Source organism: Zingiber officinale, chromosome 4B, assembly GCF_018446385.1.
Source record: "Zingiber officinale cultivar Zhangliang chromosome 4B, Zo_v1.1, whole genome shotgun sequence".
Taxonomy (NCBI): Eukaryota; Viridiplantae; Streptophyta; class Magnoliopsida; order Zingiberales; family Zingiberaceae; genus Zingiber; species Zingiber officinale.
In genome coordinates this window covers 28814049-28832789 of record NC_055993.1, presented here as the reverse complement: position 1 = coordinate 28832789, position 18741 = coordinate 28814049, and the positions used below count along the sequence as shown (strand labels likewise).

The window sequence follows — 18741 nt, the reverse complement described above, 5'->3', positions numbered from 1 at the left end:
GTGGTGGAGCATTGCTCCTACATATTTTGGATTGTGGTGGTGGAGTGCTGCATCCTACACCTTGTTAGTGGTAGAGCATTGCTCCCACATATGTGGTATTTCGTGTGATGGAGCGTTGCTCTCACATTGGAGGATCTATTTTTTGGTGATTTATATCGTTGGTGATTAGATTCTTGACTTGTTGTCGGGGATCTTATGGTTAGGAATGTCTGTGATACGGACATTATGTGTCTCGATTTTACCATTAGGGCTTGCGGAGCCTTAGCTATTTTCAGAGACTCGATGAATTTGATATTCCTAGGATGTTTGGATCGGTTTCCATTGTCTTTGTTGATGATGTTGTGATCTATTTCGGATCCGAGGTGAGTCACGTACACCATATTTGCATAGTTCTAGAGATGTTTCAACGAGAACATTTATATGTGAAGATCAGTAGTGTGTATTTGGATTGTCTTCCATGAGATGTTTGGTACACACGGTCTCCCGTAGGGGTATACGTGGTTCCACAGGAGATAGAGGTTGTTACAGTTGGTAGTAGTCGTAGTCTATACAGGAGACTCGTAACTTCCTTGGACTGGCCGGATAGTACCGACCTTTTGTCGAGGGTTTCTCGCGTATTGCTATGTCGTTGACACGCCTTACTAGGAAAGGCGTGAAGTTCACGTGGTCCGAGGATTGCGAGACCAACTTCCAGGAACTGAAGTGGAGACTAGTGTCGGCTCTGATTTTGGTTTTACCTTCTGAAGAGGACGGATTCGTGCTCTATACCAACGCATCTCTACAGGGTTTGGGCGCTGTTTTGATGCAGCACGGCAGGGTAGTCTCCTACTTCTCGGCAGTTGAAGGAGCATGAGGAGAACTACCCAGTACATGACTTGTGGCTGGCCGCTATTATTTTTGCCTTGAAGATTTAGCGGCATTATCTGTACGGTATTACCTTTGAGATTCTCACGGATCACAGAGTCTCAAATATATTTTCACCCAGAAGAAACTTAATCTCCGATAAAGGAGATGGATGGAATTCCTGAAGGATTATGACTGTACCATTAGCTACCACCCGGGGAAAGCTATTGTGGTTGTCGATGCACTTAGCAGGAAGTCCCGAGGGACTATAGCTTGCCACCGAGTAGTGGTCACAGACTTGGTTCAGGGTTTTGCTGAGTTAGGCCTTCAAGAACAGAGACAGACAGAGCAGGGTATTTTGGTTACCATGGTTGCTCAGTCGTCGATCAGGACGAGGATCCGAGAGGCCTAGGCCGGTGATCAACATTTGTAGTTTATTGGCAGCCAGATAGCTTTCGGGCAGCAGACCGAATTCACGCGAGATGAGGAGGGTATTATATACTTCCGAGACAGATTATGCGTACCTCAGTCTCACCCGGTCTTGCAAGAGCTACTTTAGGAGGCTCATCGCTCGAGATTTGCTATCCACCCCGGTGGTACCCGTATGTACTGAGATTTGAGGTGTTCTTATTAGTGGAACGGTATGAAGAAAGACATCTCAGAATTTGTAGCGAGATGTTTGGTCTGTCAGAAGGTGAAGTATGAGCACCAGAGACCTGTCGGATTTCTACAGAGGATTACTAATCCTGAGTGGAAATGAGAACACAATACCATGGATTTTGTAATGGGTTTGCCGAGGACACGACGAGGTCATGACGCGATTTGGGTAATCGTGGATCGATTAACCAAATCAACGCACTTCTTAGCGATTCGGAAGACTGATTCCCTGGATCGATTGACAGATCTAAATTGCCGAGAAATCATTAGATTACATGGTGTTTCTTTGAGTATCATTTCGGATAGAGATCCACGGTTCACGTCTCATTTCTGGCGGAGTCTGCAACAGACCTTGGGCACGCAACTCCGTTTCAGTACCGCTTTCCATCCGTAAACAGATGGACAGTCAGAGCGGACCAGTCAAACTCTAGAGGACTTGCTGAGATCTTGTATATTGGATTTTTGGGAGGCAGTTGGGAGGACCATTTGCCATTGGTAAAGTTCACCTACAACAACAACTTTCATTCGGCTATCCAGATGGCACCGTTTGAAGCGTTGTATGGTAGGCCTTGTCGGACACCCACCCTCTGGGATGAGGTTGGGGAGGCCCAGTTGTTTGGACCTCATAGAGCTCAGCATGAGGCAGAGTTGGTCCGTACTATCAGATGGAGGATGTCAGAGACGCAGGACCGCCAGAAGAGTTATGCTGACCAGAGACACAGACCCCTAGAGTTCTCTACTGGTGACCAGGTTCTACGAGTCTCATCCACGAAAGGGATGAAGAGATTTGGCCTCAGAGATAAGGTAGCTCCGCGATACATTGGCCCTTTCCAGATCCTGGAGAGAATTGGAGCAGCAGCTTAACGTCTGGCACTACCACCGTCCCTGACAGGCGTCCACGATGTATTCCACGTGTGTTGAGGAGATACCTACCCGATCTAGCACGTGTGCTGACAGATATCTCAGTTCCTTTTTAGCCCGATCTTACCTATGAGGAGGTTCCGATACGGATTTTGGACCGGAAAGAACGTCAGTTGCGGAACAGGACAATCCGATTGGTTAAAATCGGATGGCAGCATCATTCGGACGAGGAGGCTACTTGGGAGCTCGAGGATACAATCCAAGCTCGATACCCCCATCTTTTCATTTGAGGTATGTGATTTAATTTACCGTTCAACATTTATACTCTTTACCTGTGGTTAGTATTTGCTGATGATAGATAACGAAATTTGTGGACCAAATTTTTATTAGTGGGGAAGAATGTAAAATACCGAAAAATGGCGAACAACGATAAGGGAATTTTTCTAAATTTTTAGAAATTTTCTGGAAATTTTTCGGAGCTCGTATGATGAGTTTCACGGGGACCAATTATGGGCCCCGGGAAAGCCTGTTTATGGCACCCCATCTAAACGAGAAAAAGATTTATTTTTTTTCTTTTTCTTCTCCTTTTCTTTTCTTTTCTTTATTTCTCCTTTCACCCGTGCCCTAAGACACTAGACGCCGATCCCTCTTCTCTTCTCTTCCTCGTCGCAACGCCATCTCCCCCCCAACCCGATCGGTTTCCTCAACTCGACGGCGCGACGCTTCGCTTCCTCGACTCTTCTTTTTCTTCTTCCTTTCCTTCTTGTGGATTTGCTCTAGATCGTTGTTGCATGGAGCAACGTCGACCATCGCTGGAGACCATCTCCTCTCTTGATTTGCCGTGAGCCACAGTGCCGAGCCATCTTCTCGACCACGCCTTCTCCACCCGACGGTGCCGCCACCTGCAGATGCTCGGTCCCTCTACCCTAGCGCCGGCAGACGGCTGCCTCCCCTGTGCCCTAGCCGTCTCCCGCTTGCTACTGGCTTCTGCTGCAGCCACTGCTTGGCATCGTTGTCACCGGGAGAGAGTAGTCTTAAGTTCCCATCGGGACCAAAAGGTAGAGATCTTTCCAAATTTGAGTCACTGCATACACCGTAAGTTCATCTGCTCATATTGTCTACCAACAGGAAGGCAACTAGGAATCAAAGTGCATTATGTCAAAGTTCTGCTATTCTAAGCATATAGTGCTAGTGCATTGATCTGTGTTTGCTTCTGAAGAATTGTTAGACTCTTGGTCTACATGTTAGTTTGCATTAGCAATTTGGTTGAAGCATCATATTGTTTCCTTTTTGGATCCGGGCAGTGAAGAGGTGTCCGGCAAGAGCTGTGGTGTTTCCGGCAGCAGTTACATTCTTCCAGGAGCATCTCCTTTCCGGCAGCAACCTTTTTGGGTCGTGGATTAAGGTAAGAAGTAGGGTAATTGGTTTGTATTATTGATGAATTAGGTATGTGTTGAATTGGAGATGATAAGGATTACTAGATGGTTAGATTTATTAGGGTTTTACCCTAATATAGCCTTAAGGATTTTATTTGGCTATGCATTTGAGTTGTAGCTAAATAAAAATGTATGTATATTGGTGACACAGGACCTTGACGCGAGACGAGCATCTCGACATTAGATTTGACTGGATTGTACCTTCCTATTGGAGGCGGGTACCTTGACTTATCTTTGATAATGTCATGTTGATATGTTTAGTAGATTATAACCTTTAGTAATAATTATGTTCGTTCTTGTTTCGATATGTCACTACCGGATACCTGTTACATGCTTGTTTGCTCACCTGTTATGCATTTTTTGTTAGTATCCACATGATTATATATATGCTCATATGGTAGTGACATACCATGCCTCATTATGCTCAGGACCTAGGTTTTTATACCCTACCTAATCTGTATACCTTAGGTCTTCAGATTTGACCATCGATACTACGGTACATATTTTATATATATGGATATTGTTATGCTGATCAGGTTATTGCCATGCTTAGTGTCATGCATCATCTCGCATGATTGCATGCTGTGCGATAGTCTGCTCCATTATTGTCGAGCACATCGCCAGTTACATGTATCTGTACACACCACCACTCATGGGTTAGAGGTATATCAGACAGGTGTGTGGCAGTTCTGCTGTTTGGCTCCGTTGGTCTGGTGACTCAACGTGGTAGCCGGCAGATAGTTCTGCTTTGTTTGGCTCCGCTGGTTTAGTGTAGCAGCGTGGTAGCCAGCAGGGGGTTAGACTTTGTTTGGCTCCGTTGGTCCGCTCATGGGTAGTGTGACACAGCGTGGTAGCCGGCAGAGATTCCTCCCCGTCATCGTGTACCGGGAGACGAGAGCATTGAGCTCCCCCATTTATGATTTGGGGTAGGAGGATAGGTGTACTTTGACAGCATCCTGTCTACTCGGTCACTCATCAGGAGCAGTGACGTCAGAGTGCACCGTTGTCACAACCCTACCCACTCGGTCTCACCATTGTGTGTGAGATGGCTGACTAGCGTCAGGGGTGACCATGTCATTGACATCATATGCATTGTTGCATTTACTGATTGTGTTTGTTGCACTTATATGCTGCATTTGGATGGATGCATATGTTTGACATGCATATAGGTATTATGATACTCTCGGTCTGACGACTTGATTATTCTGATAGGAGGTACTGGTGAGTACAGTTCTCTTCAACCTTTTCTATTGTGTATTTTCAGCTTTTGTCTAGGAGACTGTACTCCATAGTTATTTCTATTTGTTATAGTTTAGTATACATGTCAACTAGGTATCTGCTGAGTTGTTGAACTCACCCCCGTGGACACTATTTTTTTCAGGTACCTGGTTGTTTATGGAGTTGCTTGGAGTATCCTGTCTGCCGGTCCCCACGTCACATTAGAAGACCAGTCTTCGCATTTTGTTTATTTTTATCTTGGTATATGATATGTCTGTATTTGGCTTTGTATTCCGGTTTTGTTTCCAGAGTGTTGTGTGGTGTAAGCCTACCCGGCTAGCAGTCTTTGTTTATAGTTGTATGTGTTGTCTATTAGATTTCCACTGTGTTTGGTTTTGGTATAGCCGAGTGGGCTATTAGATTTATATATAACTGCATGGTTATATTTTTGTGGTATCAGCCGAGTAGGCTGCATATATAACTGCGTGGTTGTGTATATATTCCAGCCGCCTATGACTGATGTATATTGTTTCTGTAGAAATATTTCAGATTGTCATCCGTATAGGGGATGTGCTGCCGAAATTTCTTCGGGCAGGGACTTCCCTGGGGCGTGACAATTTAGTCGTCACTCACTTGGCTACCAGGATTCATAAACTCTAGTATTTAACCTGGAGATCTAGAGTTCGAATCCTGGGGAAGACAAAAATCCACTGGCCAGGGGTGGAAAGTCCTTGTGAGTAACGGGACGAGATAAGGGGTCGCCAGTTGGACCGCCATTGTGGCCGCCCAAGGGACCAAGGTTTGGCCGCCAATTGGGTTGCTTAAGGGGCCGAGGGGCCGGGTCGTTACAATAAAAGGGCGCCTTTTTATTGTAACGTCACGGCTCCTCGACCCCTTGGACGGCCACACTAGCGGACCAACTGGCGGCCCCTGATGGTCCCTTGGGCGGCCATAATGGCGGCCCATGATGGTCCCTTGGGCGGCCACAATGGCGACAAAACTGGTGACCCTTTATGTCGTCATCCGACGACGCTCGGCCATGCCGTTACTCACTAGGTCTTCCCACCCTTGGCCAGTGGATTTTTGCCTTCCCCAGGATTCGAACTCTAGACCTCCAGGATAAGTACTAGAGTTTATGAATCCTGGTAGCCAAGTGAGGCGCTCACTTGGCTACCAGGATTCATAAACTCTAGTACTTATTCTGGAGGTCTAGAGTTCGAATCCTGGGGAAGGCAAAAATCCACTGGCCAAGGGTGGGAAGACCTAGTGAGTAACGGCACGGCCGAGGGTCGTTGGATGACGACATAAGGGGTCGCCAGTTTTGTCGCCATTGTGGCCGCCCAAGGGACCATCAGGGGCCGCCAGTTGGGCCGCCATTGTGGCCGCCCAAGGGACCATCAGGGGCCTCTAGTTGGGCCGCTAGTGTGGCCGCCTAAGGGGCCGAGGAGTCGTGACGTTACACACCCAAGGTCCACCGATGTGGCCTAGTAATTGTGGATGATTCACCTAGGGAGGTGGCTAAGGCTAAGAGCTCTAAGGGGAGCTCAAAGAGTCTTTAGGACCTCTGGTAAATGGATCCCAAGTGGTTTGGGATACTAGAAGGTCCAAAGTATGTGCCAAATAGTTTAGAGATGGACTTGAGTCTCAAACTTAGGAAAATGGTATAATTGGGTTGAGTTGTCATGCAAGAAATATGAGATTAGGATCATAGGGCATGAAAATTGGTGTTGGATGTATGTATGTCCTTTAAATCAATGCTAGGGATGCATTGTGGTTTAGTATGGACAAATATATCAAGAGGAAGTCAAAACTAGGACTTTAGGTCAAGGTTCGATTGAACCATTTAGATAGTTTTAGGTTTTGTGTCAATCTTGGGATTGATGATAGATATATTTTTGAATATATTTTTTCTAAGTAGACACGGGTAAAACAAACCTCTCTACAAAATTTGAGATTTTTGGATGTCTGTGGAATTATTAGTGTATTTCTGAAATCGGGTCAGAAATGCTGATTAGGCTGAAATTAGGATACCAGTCGACTGGTAACAATGTGTTTCGACCACAGAATGCTTCTGTGAGGTTGTGTCGAAGAGGCCAGTCGACTGGTGTTTGGTACAGTCGATTGATACCAGTCTAAAACTATTTTCAGCACTGATTTTGACTGGGTCAACACGTATAGGTATATGAGATCCTTAGGGGATGAATACATGAGTTTAGGGTCAGTTTATATAATCAAATTTCAATAATTGGGATATTGTTGGAAGCTTTTTTATATTAGGCAAAGGGGGAGAAGTAAGGTTTAGTTGGGAAAACCTTAAGTGTCTTTTTGTAGGGGGCCTTGTGATAGGTTCTTAAATATCCCTATGGTAAAATTCCTAGCTCAATGGGGAGCTTAGGTGTAGGGAGAGCCTTGGGATAGGTTCTAATGGATGTTTGCATTCATTTTTTGGCGGTGCAAGTCCAAGTGTGTAGCCTTGGCAACGTAAGTCTATTCAGCGGTGTAAGTCCAAGTATATAGCCTTGACAACGTAAGTCCATTTGTTATTAACATATTTTTTACTATTATATTTTTCCTAACTTAAACGTATTTTCAAATATCAAAAAGGGAGATATTGTTGGAGCAATTCCAATGGTCCATGCGACCATGTGTTTTGATGTTTGGGAAAATGGTTTAAGTTAGGTTCACCATTGTATTTGATATGTGTATATGAGTGTGTAGATTTATAGGATACATATATGACTCAGCTTAATGGCTTGGGGTCTGGTAAAGGATGGAGCATCCGAGGGGCCGTGGACAAGGCAGCAAGGACAAGGGTCGAGGGAAGCGACTTCGAGACATACATGAAGGATGACATTGGGGCGAGCCCTGGACTTGAATGCATCCGAGGGATGAGAGCCAAGGAAGTATGCTCGAAGGCAAGAGGTCAAAGCTGCGAAGAAGAGTCAAGTGAGTCATGAGGGTCCGAGTGCGAGAGAAATGTACTTGGGAAGGGAAATCTTAAGTTTAGGGTTTAGCAAGTCGACTGGGGCAGAGACCAGTCGATTGGGGCAGGGACCAGTTGACTGGGGCAGAGACCAGTCGATTGAGACTGGGACCAGTCGACTGGTAAAGAGCCGTTGGCCAGGCACCAGTCGACTGGTGCAAGGACCAATTGACTAGTAATGGTAAAACAACAAGGTTGTTTCTTCCCAAGCTCTATAAAATAGAGCTTGAGATGGCTGGCCAAAGAGACGAAATTAGTGATGGTTAACCCTAATTAGTAATCACTAAGTGCTCAAGGTTTTCTTTTTGTCCAAGAGATCTTGGTTGGAGTTGTGGTGAGGTTTCTCCACCCACAAGGAGACTTAGATAGCTGAAGTTTGCCGGAGGCTAATCCACCATAGGATTGAGGGATCGTCCATCTTACGAACAACCGTGGAGTAGGAGCAAGTTATCTCTGAACCACGTAAACAATTGTGCATCTTGGTTTGCTTTCTTATCTTGCCTTTAGGTTTTATATTTATATTTGTATTTGTATTTGTTTGTTTTCTGTTGTTCATTAACAAATACGTAAGAAGCGATTAACTTGGGATCAACGTCTATTCAACCCCCTTTCTAGTCGGCCATACGATCCCGAACACATCAGTCCAATATTTTTAGGTTAACCATCTATTAAGAGAAATTTATCCGTTAATTCACCAAAACTAAAACTCGATCTTTAAATACTTAATAAATTGAGAAAGTGCTATGCCCGCACTATTGCCCTAGGATGAAATCTCTTCATATTCGTATCAAGATAAGAAGTTAGTCCTCATTATCATGAAAATAAAAGGTATGATAAATATAAGAATAATTTTATGAGGTAGCGGTTTGAATTAATGTCTTAATGGTTGAACAATCCCTATTTTTATTTTTATTTTTTTTATTTTTTATTTTTTGAAGATCACACTACAATCTTCATAGATTTCTTTTAATATATACCTATAAACACTAGGTATATTATTATGCTAAGAGATGTTGAATTTTTGCCGGAGTTTATCTCTTTAGCTTCTATATTTTACTGTTTATTATAAATTTAGTTAGTGAGTAAAATATCAAAAGGATCTCACTGAAAAACTTCACCCAGACGTTTATTCCCGTGCCCGTGAGTCAAACCGCATTATACAGGTCAAATAATAGCCCCACGTTGGCATTTACCTGGTTGGTAGACTTTGCACAATCAGCCGTTTAAATCACACTGAAAATAAGATTTTACCTGGTTGGTTGACTTCTACACCTCTACCTGTGACAGGTGACAGCGTCCATGTCAGTTGCAGATTTTAACATCATCGTAATCAATTCATAAATTGACACAACGCCTTGAATAATAAAAGAAATATTTGAAAACATTTTAAATAACGATAAGATATATGTAAAGTTGCCCTAGGATAACACTGCTCAGTATCATTGATCCCACATTAATACCAACAAATATATTAGGGAGACATTTTATTCTAATAATACAATGTTTCTTTACATAGAAAAGATCAAACACCTAACCAATTATTTTAGATCAGACATTTATTTTAACGACGTATACATAAGGTTACTGACTTAAGTAACAAACATGGGCATGATCCTCTATTTCTATTTGGAAGACAAGGAGTATGCTCCTCCATACCAAATATCAATCAGCCACTATAATTTATTTGTTTTTAACAAGAAAAGTCAGCATATTAGAAATTTGAGACAATATTTCTTCAATTAGCGACCATCAATCTCGCCGTATTATTTAGAAGCTACCTCATCCATCCCTGATTCCCTCACAAGTTGATATGATATGATGCTTGCTTTTAAAAGGAGAGATTGGAATATAGAGAAGACAGCCGGTAGCTAGCTAGAGTGCAATGGACGAGTATCCCTTCAAGACACCCGGAAGCATCCCCTTCAAGTGGGAGATCAAACCCGGACTTCCCAAATCAACCGTTCATAGCAATTCTTCCGACAACTCGCCGCCGGAGAACCTCATTCCACCGCCCTGCATGTGCATGGCCTCCGTCTCCATCTCTAAGTCGCGCTCTCTGTCCGACTCCACCTCCAATAATCTCAACGGTACCTCATCTCCTTCCATCGGTCGGTCGTCATTTTTTTGGCATAAAGAAATTGACACCTTCTTCCACCGCTCTTCCTTGCACTCGCCGTCACGGCGGGCTGCCAAAGCGCAGCCTTCAATAGCGCAATTGCAGGCGACTTGGGTTCCGCCCGGATGCTTCCCTGTGCCGTCTTTGAAGCGGAAGGATTATAAGAATAATTCTAATGGCGTTAAGGTGTCGTCGCCTTGTCGGACGAGAATGAGTTCAGCGACATCCTCGCCCTCCGTGAAGAGCTCTGCTTCGGAGGCTGCAGATTGACTAGAAGGGAATTTGTCAAGTTGAGCATCGAGTTGAATTATCATATTGTCTCGCTACGATGCCCACAATTGAATGAAAACACATCTTTAAAAAAAATATAATAATTAACCTCCTCCGTGAAATGAAAACACTCTACAGTTTTCAAATTACTAAACCTTTCACCCCTCAAATCTCACGAAAAGAGGAGAGAATGCTCAGAGGCGAGATGCTCAGGTTGTTTTTTAGTTTCTACTGATTTGGATAGAGTAGAGTAGAGAGATCTGTAATAACTGTAATTGAACTAATTACACTAATGCAGTAATCTATAATTACACCAATAAATGACGAGCATGCAATAAACGTTAATAACAGTAAGGGTTAAGAAATTATGTATCTCCGGTCGAAGCGTCGGACGTGCCGACTGTCTTTAGAGAATTGATTGCCGCCCACGGTGCAGAGGCTCTCCGGCAAAATCCTCCCAAGATCCGACAACCGCTCGTGTCGCTCGTAGGTGCACTCCAAAACGAGCACCGCACTCGGACTCAACCTCAGATCGCTAACCAACCTTTTTAATTTATCCAATAAAAGTTCTAACTGATCATTTCTAAAATTTATCCTAATAAAATTATAATTATCCTTAATTTATCCAATAAAAATTTTAATTAACCTTTTCTAAAATTTATCCTAAAAAGGAGATAGAGAGGTAGTGATTCTTCAATACTTCCCTCATTGACTACTCTCTCTTAGTGTATGTTTGTTTGTCATGTCCGCACTAGTTTCTCTGGTTATCATGATTAACCTCCCTCGTGATGGCCTTAGACAAGGTACGACGGGGGCGCTGGGGGCGAGCGTTATCGCCTTTTTGCCTAATGTTTGTTTGTCATGTCAGATTGTCTTTTGAAGTCTTCGAACTTTGCATCATTAAGTCCTTTAGTTAATATGTTTGTAACTCAATCTTCTACTTCCATTCTTTACTTGAGAATGCCTCTTCAAATGTACAATATTCTTTTACTTATCTTCCTTAATGAGTGCAAGATTTGCATACATAGCTTTGTCAGTTTTTTTTTTATCTTTTATCTGTCTATTTGGTCTGTCTATCTAGTCTAGTTTTGTTTTCTAATTTTTGGGTCCTGATTTCTTGATTCTGGATTTTAGATTCTAGGTTCTGATTTTTGGTTTTTAAGTTTTTGACTTCTAGGTTCTAGATTCTAGGCTTTGTTTCTGGTTTCTAATTCTTGTGTTTTTGTTTTCTAGCTTCTAGAATCATTCTGGGTTGGTTATGTTATGAATTGTTGTTTTATTCTGGATTGTGGTTTCGTTCTCGGTTGTTGTATTATTTTGGGTTCTAGTTCTGCTTCTTGAATGATTTTTTTAATTACTTTATCTTATATAAGTTTCTCTTGTAATTTAATTTCACCTCAATTTCCTTTGAATCAGGTAAGGCATCCATCTGAGGAGACCACCATGATAAATATTTATCAAATATCACGACGTTTCGGGATGTAATATCTTCCTATTGTAGGTCATAACACTTTCAACATTTTTTATTATCTTAGCCTACAATAATCTTACGGTGGGAAAAAATGATTCGTTCATCTTCATCATCTCCGCCAGTCTGTTCTCAAGTCAATACGGAAGAGATAAATCATGAGTATTTACTAACTTTAGACAGTTGAATAGCACATGGAAAAGGATAGACACCTGACAACTAGTCGGGATTTAATCCTTAGATCTCATGATAACCATCCCGAGGAGACCAATAATACATCTTATGCTTTCATATCAAAGTTGCTACATAAATGATTTAGTATTAAAAATTAATGCATACAACCAAATACTCGAAAGTGACTTACAATAGGTTTAATCTTCCGCGACTTCTGAAGTCGCATGGTGAAACAAATGCTAATGATGTGTTTATTATGGTGCAAAAAGGCGGAATCCGCCGCCCCGACGGCCCCCTACGCCTGCCCCACGGTGATGTAGGAGGAGGGTTAATCAGGGTGAATGCTGGGTTGACAAGTGGCTGGAGTTCGAGGCTTTAAGCCGACAGACGGGGATATTATCCCACATTGCAACCGTCGACACTCGAACCGTTGCATCATGGTGCAAACATCCCAGCCACTTACCAACTGATCCAGCCCCTGGGGGCCTAATGATGCGTTTATTAGTCACATGGGTAGCTGTATTCATCTATTTTGGCCAAAATTAAGGTGGAACATTTTTAGCATGTAGCATGCTCTTGCTTGTCTCCAACTGTTTCCTTGAACTCTCTAAACTTAGTGCTTTTGATTTCTTCTTCATAAATATATCATACGTACCTTGAGAAGTCATCGATGAAAGTTATCATATACCAAAAACCACTAAGTGATGGTTGCTTCATAGGTTACTTTGCTCTGTACTCAAAGCGTCTTCAAATGCCAATTGATGTACTTTCCCGTATTGGCATCTCGGACGTATCATATCCACTTGAACATTTAGTTGAGGAAGATCATTATCTCCTTGGGTTGTCCAGTTTATTATAGAGTGATAATTTTATTATAATAGGATAAGGAGTCAATTCTTAGTGGACGTATATCCTCAGGACAAAAAGTCCTTTCATCCTCTAATTACTTGACAGTCGACTATAAACAAATTCTGTGATTTACTTCCCTTCGTATAATTTTAGAACGAATTATAAAAAACATCCTAAATAAATATAATCATTTTTTATTATATTAAACATTTTTCTTCTTCGTTACTTTTAACTTAGCTAACACATGCCTTAGGCATGAATGGCATAAATCAACCATGCCTAATTAGTCCGGTCCACATAAATTGTTTGAGCTGGAATCACTTAAATATACTCAACTTTTATCCCTCCATGAGTGGTGTGCTTGTTGACTCCAAATTTTGATAAACTTTCACGTTGCTTAGCCCGAACATAATATAGTTTCTTGAGGATGTTGTGACACTAATATCAAGTTTTTCTTCATCCATGTACATGAAACATATTCTACAACTTGCTTCGAATTTAATCGGGACACCTCAGTCGTGTTGCTAACATGAGTTATAGGCAACTTTAAATTGTTTGTCATAACAACAACTTGCTCCCTTTTGTACTCTGACATACCCAATAATGTTTCTTTATCTCCTATTATATGGTTAGTGCATCAAGGATTTATTTTCCAATCATCATTATGGTAAATAGACTCATTATTTACCATTGTTTGTTCTTTAATTTCTCTACCTTAGTTTTGAAAGAGAAAGTAGACTCATTAAAATTACTTGTAATTAGCTCTCAAACAAGACAGGTAGCCTAAAGATCCCATTCATCTTCACTTTCAACTTGGGACTAGGAAGATGTTGCAACATTTCCTTCTACTCTTTTATATCGACAATCACTACTATAGTGACCTCTTTTCCGTAATTGTAGCACTGGTTATTCCTTACAATAAGATCTTTGGCACAATAATAAATTATAAATGAAGAATAATTTGAAAAATAAAAAATAGGCAGGCTTAACAAGACCGTTAAATAAATAGAATGATAAATATACAGAACTATCGTTGCACTACCTAAAGAAGAGCTTCTAGGCGTAACAAGCATTCAAGAGATGTTGCTTGAGTTATTTTCGATGTTCTGAAGGTCCTTGTTGAGCTCCTTTTTATAACAATTATCTGGTTCCCGTTTCTTGATAATTATCTAGTTTTCGATCGCCCAAACCTTATTTTTCGGTTGATTGGACTCCTTTCATGTCATTTTTTTTTGTTTAGATTCCTTCTACTAATTGGGTTTTTTCTGATAGCCCAATCAACTTATGATCTTTCAAACCCAATCAAGTCAATTGATCAAAGTATATCCTCTGTCCCGTCAGCATATGAATGAGTTCTGTGATCATCCGGTCGCTCAGACCTGGTGCAGTCACCTGATCTCCATTTTTGATCGATTAGAAACCTTATCTGATTTCTTGAAATGTCAATTTGTTAGTCTGAAAAAGCATAGTTTATATAAATAAGTATGGTAACCAACAGTTGTCTTCCATATCAAGATGAGTTTATTTAGTTCGGATCCTTTGTCCCTATTTCTCTCTATCCCCGTATCTCACTGTCGATCGAACAGACCAGATTACATCTCAATGTATCATGGCATCTTTAAGATGTGTACAGTATCCTCGTGATGTGTAAGGCATCCTTGAGATGTAATCTGGCCCGTTCGATCGGCAGTGAAACATGGGGACAGAGAGAAATGGGGACAAAGAATCCGAACGGGAGTTTATTTAAGTATCTCACTTATAGACTAGTTGACCAAAGAACTCAGTTGACTATCTATTGACTTTGATTTTGAAACTCTTATTGACTTCTCGGTCAAGTCAATGCCTAGCTGTACAAGCTATACTCATGTCCTGGATATAAGCACTCCTTCAAAGCCTTATTTTCTAGAAGATCCACTCCGGACTTACTTGCCTAATCAACCATGACTTACCTTGCTAAATGTTTAGTTATGTTGACCTATTTGAATTTTCCCTACCTAACGCTTGGACTTCCTTGACCAGATGTCTAGTTCACCAATCTATTTGGATTTCTTTTTCTAAATGTCTGGTTTATTGATCGATTTGGATTTTTCTACCTGATATCTGATTCTAACCAAGCAAGACTATTTCTATCTAGTGTTTGGTCTCTCTTATTGACCTAGACTTCACCTACCTAGTGTTTGGTCTTCTTGACTGACCAAGACTTCTCCTGTCAAGTTTTTTCACCTACACACATCTAGTGTCTAACTTTAACTCTCAAATCCCACTAATTTTCTCCTTCTTGGAGGTAGTATTGGTGAAATCAACCTCTAGGACAATATACCTGTGTTTGGTCAAGTTTGACCAAGTGTAAATCTAAACAAGACCAGATGTTTGGATCTGAGCTAAGTCTAGTCAGGTTAAGGTTAATTAGTAAAGATAAAATCTAGTTAGGTTTAAGGTTAACCGGATGACTAGTAAGGAAAAATACTAGATTAAGGGTAATCATATGCTTGGTAAAGGAAAGCCATGGCAAGTTAAGAGATAATTAGATGTTAGGCAAGGGAAAGTCCAGACAAGTTATCTGGCAAGTGGCAAGTCTAAGCAGGTCAAGGGTTATCGGATGGTTGGTAAAGGGAAAGTTTTGGGAGATTGAACCTTAGGTGGCGAAAAGTCTTGAAGGAGTGAACTTTAAACAAGAGGCAAGCCTAGTGGGTTAGGGAGACTGGTAAGATTGAGCTTAATCTTAAGGGAGTTAACTTTAGGTGGTGAGAAGTTTTGGAGGAGTAACATCTAAGCAAAAGATAAGCTAGTAGGTTGGGTACACTTATAAGATAAGACTTAAGTGAGCCTAGTAGGTCAGGTAGACTTACAAGAATAGACTTGGTTGCTTGCTTATTTGTATGTGATGCGGTGCAAATCTGCAAGTGCATGGAGATGTCATCAGGTAATAAAAGATATCGATCTCACGAGAACTGTGAATCAAGTGCTAGTTAGAATTGTAAAATAGGTTATCTAGATAATCAAGGGTTTGTGTGTGCCACTAGAATAAGGAAGGAAACTAAAGTTGATAGCGAGAGATGCAGAGAAGATCACAGAAAGAAGACAAAGAAATCAAAATATAAATCAGTGACATCACATAGAGAAGATAGTAAAATCTCAATGAGAAGGTGGAGATGATCACGAAATGAAGGTAGAGTGATCAAAGTAGGAATCAGTGAGTGAACTAGATCAAAAGGTAGAGAGATCACAAAAGGAAGGTAGAGTGATCTAAATCAGAAGGCAGAGAGATCGCAGAAGGAAGGCAGAGAGATCACAGAAAGAGGCAGTGGTGAAGGCAATTCTAGGACTTCAGTTTCACCAAAATGATTATAAACACCTAATATATTTTTGCTTTCCTATCCACAATGATTATTTATGTAGGTAGTGTTGGTGCAATTTTCCCTAAGTTAATGTTAATTAGGTTGACTAAGCTTGAGTTGACTCAAGCTTGAGTTTGGATGTTTGAGTTTTGATGTTTGACAATATGTGGAGATTGCAAGTGTAATTGTCCATTTGAGAAGATTGATCAAGGTTGACTAGTTTAATGTGAAGAAGAATCAAGTAGGTCAAGGTTGACCTGATACTTGACTAGGAAGTCCTAATTGGAGGTTAGGTAATGACAAGTTTAATGGGAAGGTTGGCAGAAGATGAAAATCCAAGTGGGTAAGTATTGACCAGATACTCAGTGAGGAAAATCCTAGTGAGTGAAGCTAAGTGAAAGATCTAGTGAGTGAAGTTAGACAGAAGGAAAATCTTGGTGAGTAAAGCTAGGTAGAAAGAAAATCCTGGTGAGTGAAGCTAGGTATAAGGCCCTAGTAAGTGAAGCTAGACAAAAAGGAAGTCCTGGTGAGTGAATTCAAACATGTGAAAATCTAGATGGGTCAAGGTTGACCGGACATCTAGTGTTTGGAAGTCTAAGTGGGTCATGGAGGATCGGACACTTGACATGAGATAGTAAGTCCAAGTGGGTCAAGGTTGACCGGACACTGACATGAGAAGAAAAGTTCAAGTGAGTCAAAGGATTGACAGGATACTTGGTGACAAAGTCCCAGCAGGTCAAGGTTGATCGAATGCTAGGCACGAGGAGTTCCAACAAGTCACGGTTGATTGGATGTTGGATATGGGAACCCTAGACTTGAGTTTGAGCAAGTTAAGGGTGGTCAATCGATCAGTTGATCGATTGAACCAAGCCCAATCGATCAGTGGATCTATTGGGTAGTATTTTTTGACGCGAGGAGCTTAATTGATCAGGTGATCAATTGAGAGGAAATCGTGTAAGCATAGAAGGCCTCCCAATCGATTGGGCGATTGATTGGGATACTCCAATTGATCAGCTAATCGATTGGGGAAGACTTTCTCGCAAAGGTGTGAGGCAGCCGGAATCGATTTCGGGGAAATTTATGAGAGCACAGAGGCGCTCTGAATCAATCGGTCGATTGATCAAATCCTCCCCAATCGATTTGAATATGATCATTACACAAGATGCAATGTTTGGATGGTTGGGATCGCATGGATCTGACGTGGCAATTGATTAGGAGGATGCTCAATCGATTGGGAGGCCTAGAAGCATAGATATAAAGGTGACAACGAGGTTCAAATGAAGTAAATACTTCTCCATTTTTCTTCTCCGATTCTCATCGCCAGTTCTTGGAGCAAAGTGTTGCTACATTTCCGAGCATAAAGAGGCATTTCCAAACAAGAAGAGAGCATCATTGTTGTAGATCTTGTAAGATTTCATTTGTATGTACTTCTCTCTTCTTCTTGTTATATTAAGAGTCTTGTATGAGGTTTCTCACCTCCGAATTATTCCGAGAAAGAGTATTTTTCATAATGGAGAAAGTGTCGTCTGTGAATCCTTGGATTAGTTACCTCTTCTTGAGGTGGATACCAAGTAAGTCCTTTGTGTTAACATTGAGAACTTGCTTCGAGTATTTTCGCTGTAAAACTAATCATCGACGAAGTGAGCGAACTATTCACCCCCTAGCTCCAAAGTGACCCAACAAATGGTATCAAAGTGAGACCTCTCTTCACCAGACTCATCGTCGGAAAGGGCAACGTGTTAGAGGAAGAAGAAGAAATTGAAGCCCTAATTTCAACAAGCTAAAGGCTATCATAAAAGAGGAACTAAATTTCAAGATGGATTTTTGAGATGGACTCAGATTCGATACAAGGATGCCTCCACCATTCACATCTATAAGGTTCGATTCTTGGAAATCAAGAATCGAAAACTTCTTTATGAAGAGATAGAGCAATGGTTTACTCTAATGAAAGGCTTCGAAGCTCCCAAGGATTCAAAAGGTAAAATTCTTGAGAAAAGCAATTGGAACAAAGAGCAAATGCTAAGAAGCGAAGCTAACAACAAAGTGACCAAATTATTGGTCAATTTACTGCTGAGCAACATCATATGTAAAATTGAAGATTATCAAGACGCCAAAGAGCTTTGGAGCAAGTTGCCGAGAATCCATGAAGAACCCTCCGCTGCTCCAAATCAAGAAAAATCCAAAGAGGAAAACTCATTGGATCAAGAAGAAGAAGAAGGAGATTCGGAGGTTAGAGTTGCTCAACATCTAAAGAGGAAGAAAGTGAAGAAGAGTCATCCTCAAGAGAGTACGAATGCAAAGACAAAGGAGTGTGCTCCTTGTTTCATATGCATGAGGATGAAGATGAAGAGGCCTCCACCTCTAGGATTGAGGGGGAGCATCATTCATTGACACTGGAGTAAGAAGAGGCTTCTACGTCAGAGTCCAATGGAGAGGAAGATGATGCCACCTCCACAAGTCAAGCAAAATTAAATGGAGGATTACGTGTCATCCCTACATGTCAAGGTATAAATATTTCAAATTTTAAT

The 18741-nt window shown here is 41.5% G+C and overlaps 1 protein-coding gene across 1 annotated transcript; it reads left to right on the top strand.

The window, feature by feature from the left end:
* Positions 1 to 9782: 9782 nt before the first annotated feature.
* On the top strand, positions 9783 to 10583 carry LOC121977468. Its single transcript, XM_042530027.1, has one exon. The coding sequence runs from the start codon at positions 9881 to 9883 to the stop codon at positions 10382 to 10384; it is 504 nt and encodes a 167-aa protein (XP_042385961.1). The 5' UTR covers positions 9783 to 9880; the 3' UTR covers positions 10385 to 10583.
* The last annotated feature ends 8158 nt before the right edge of the window (positions 10584 to 18741 follow it).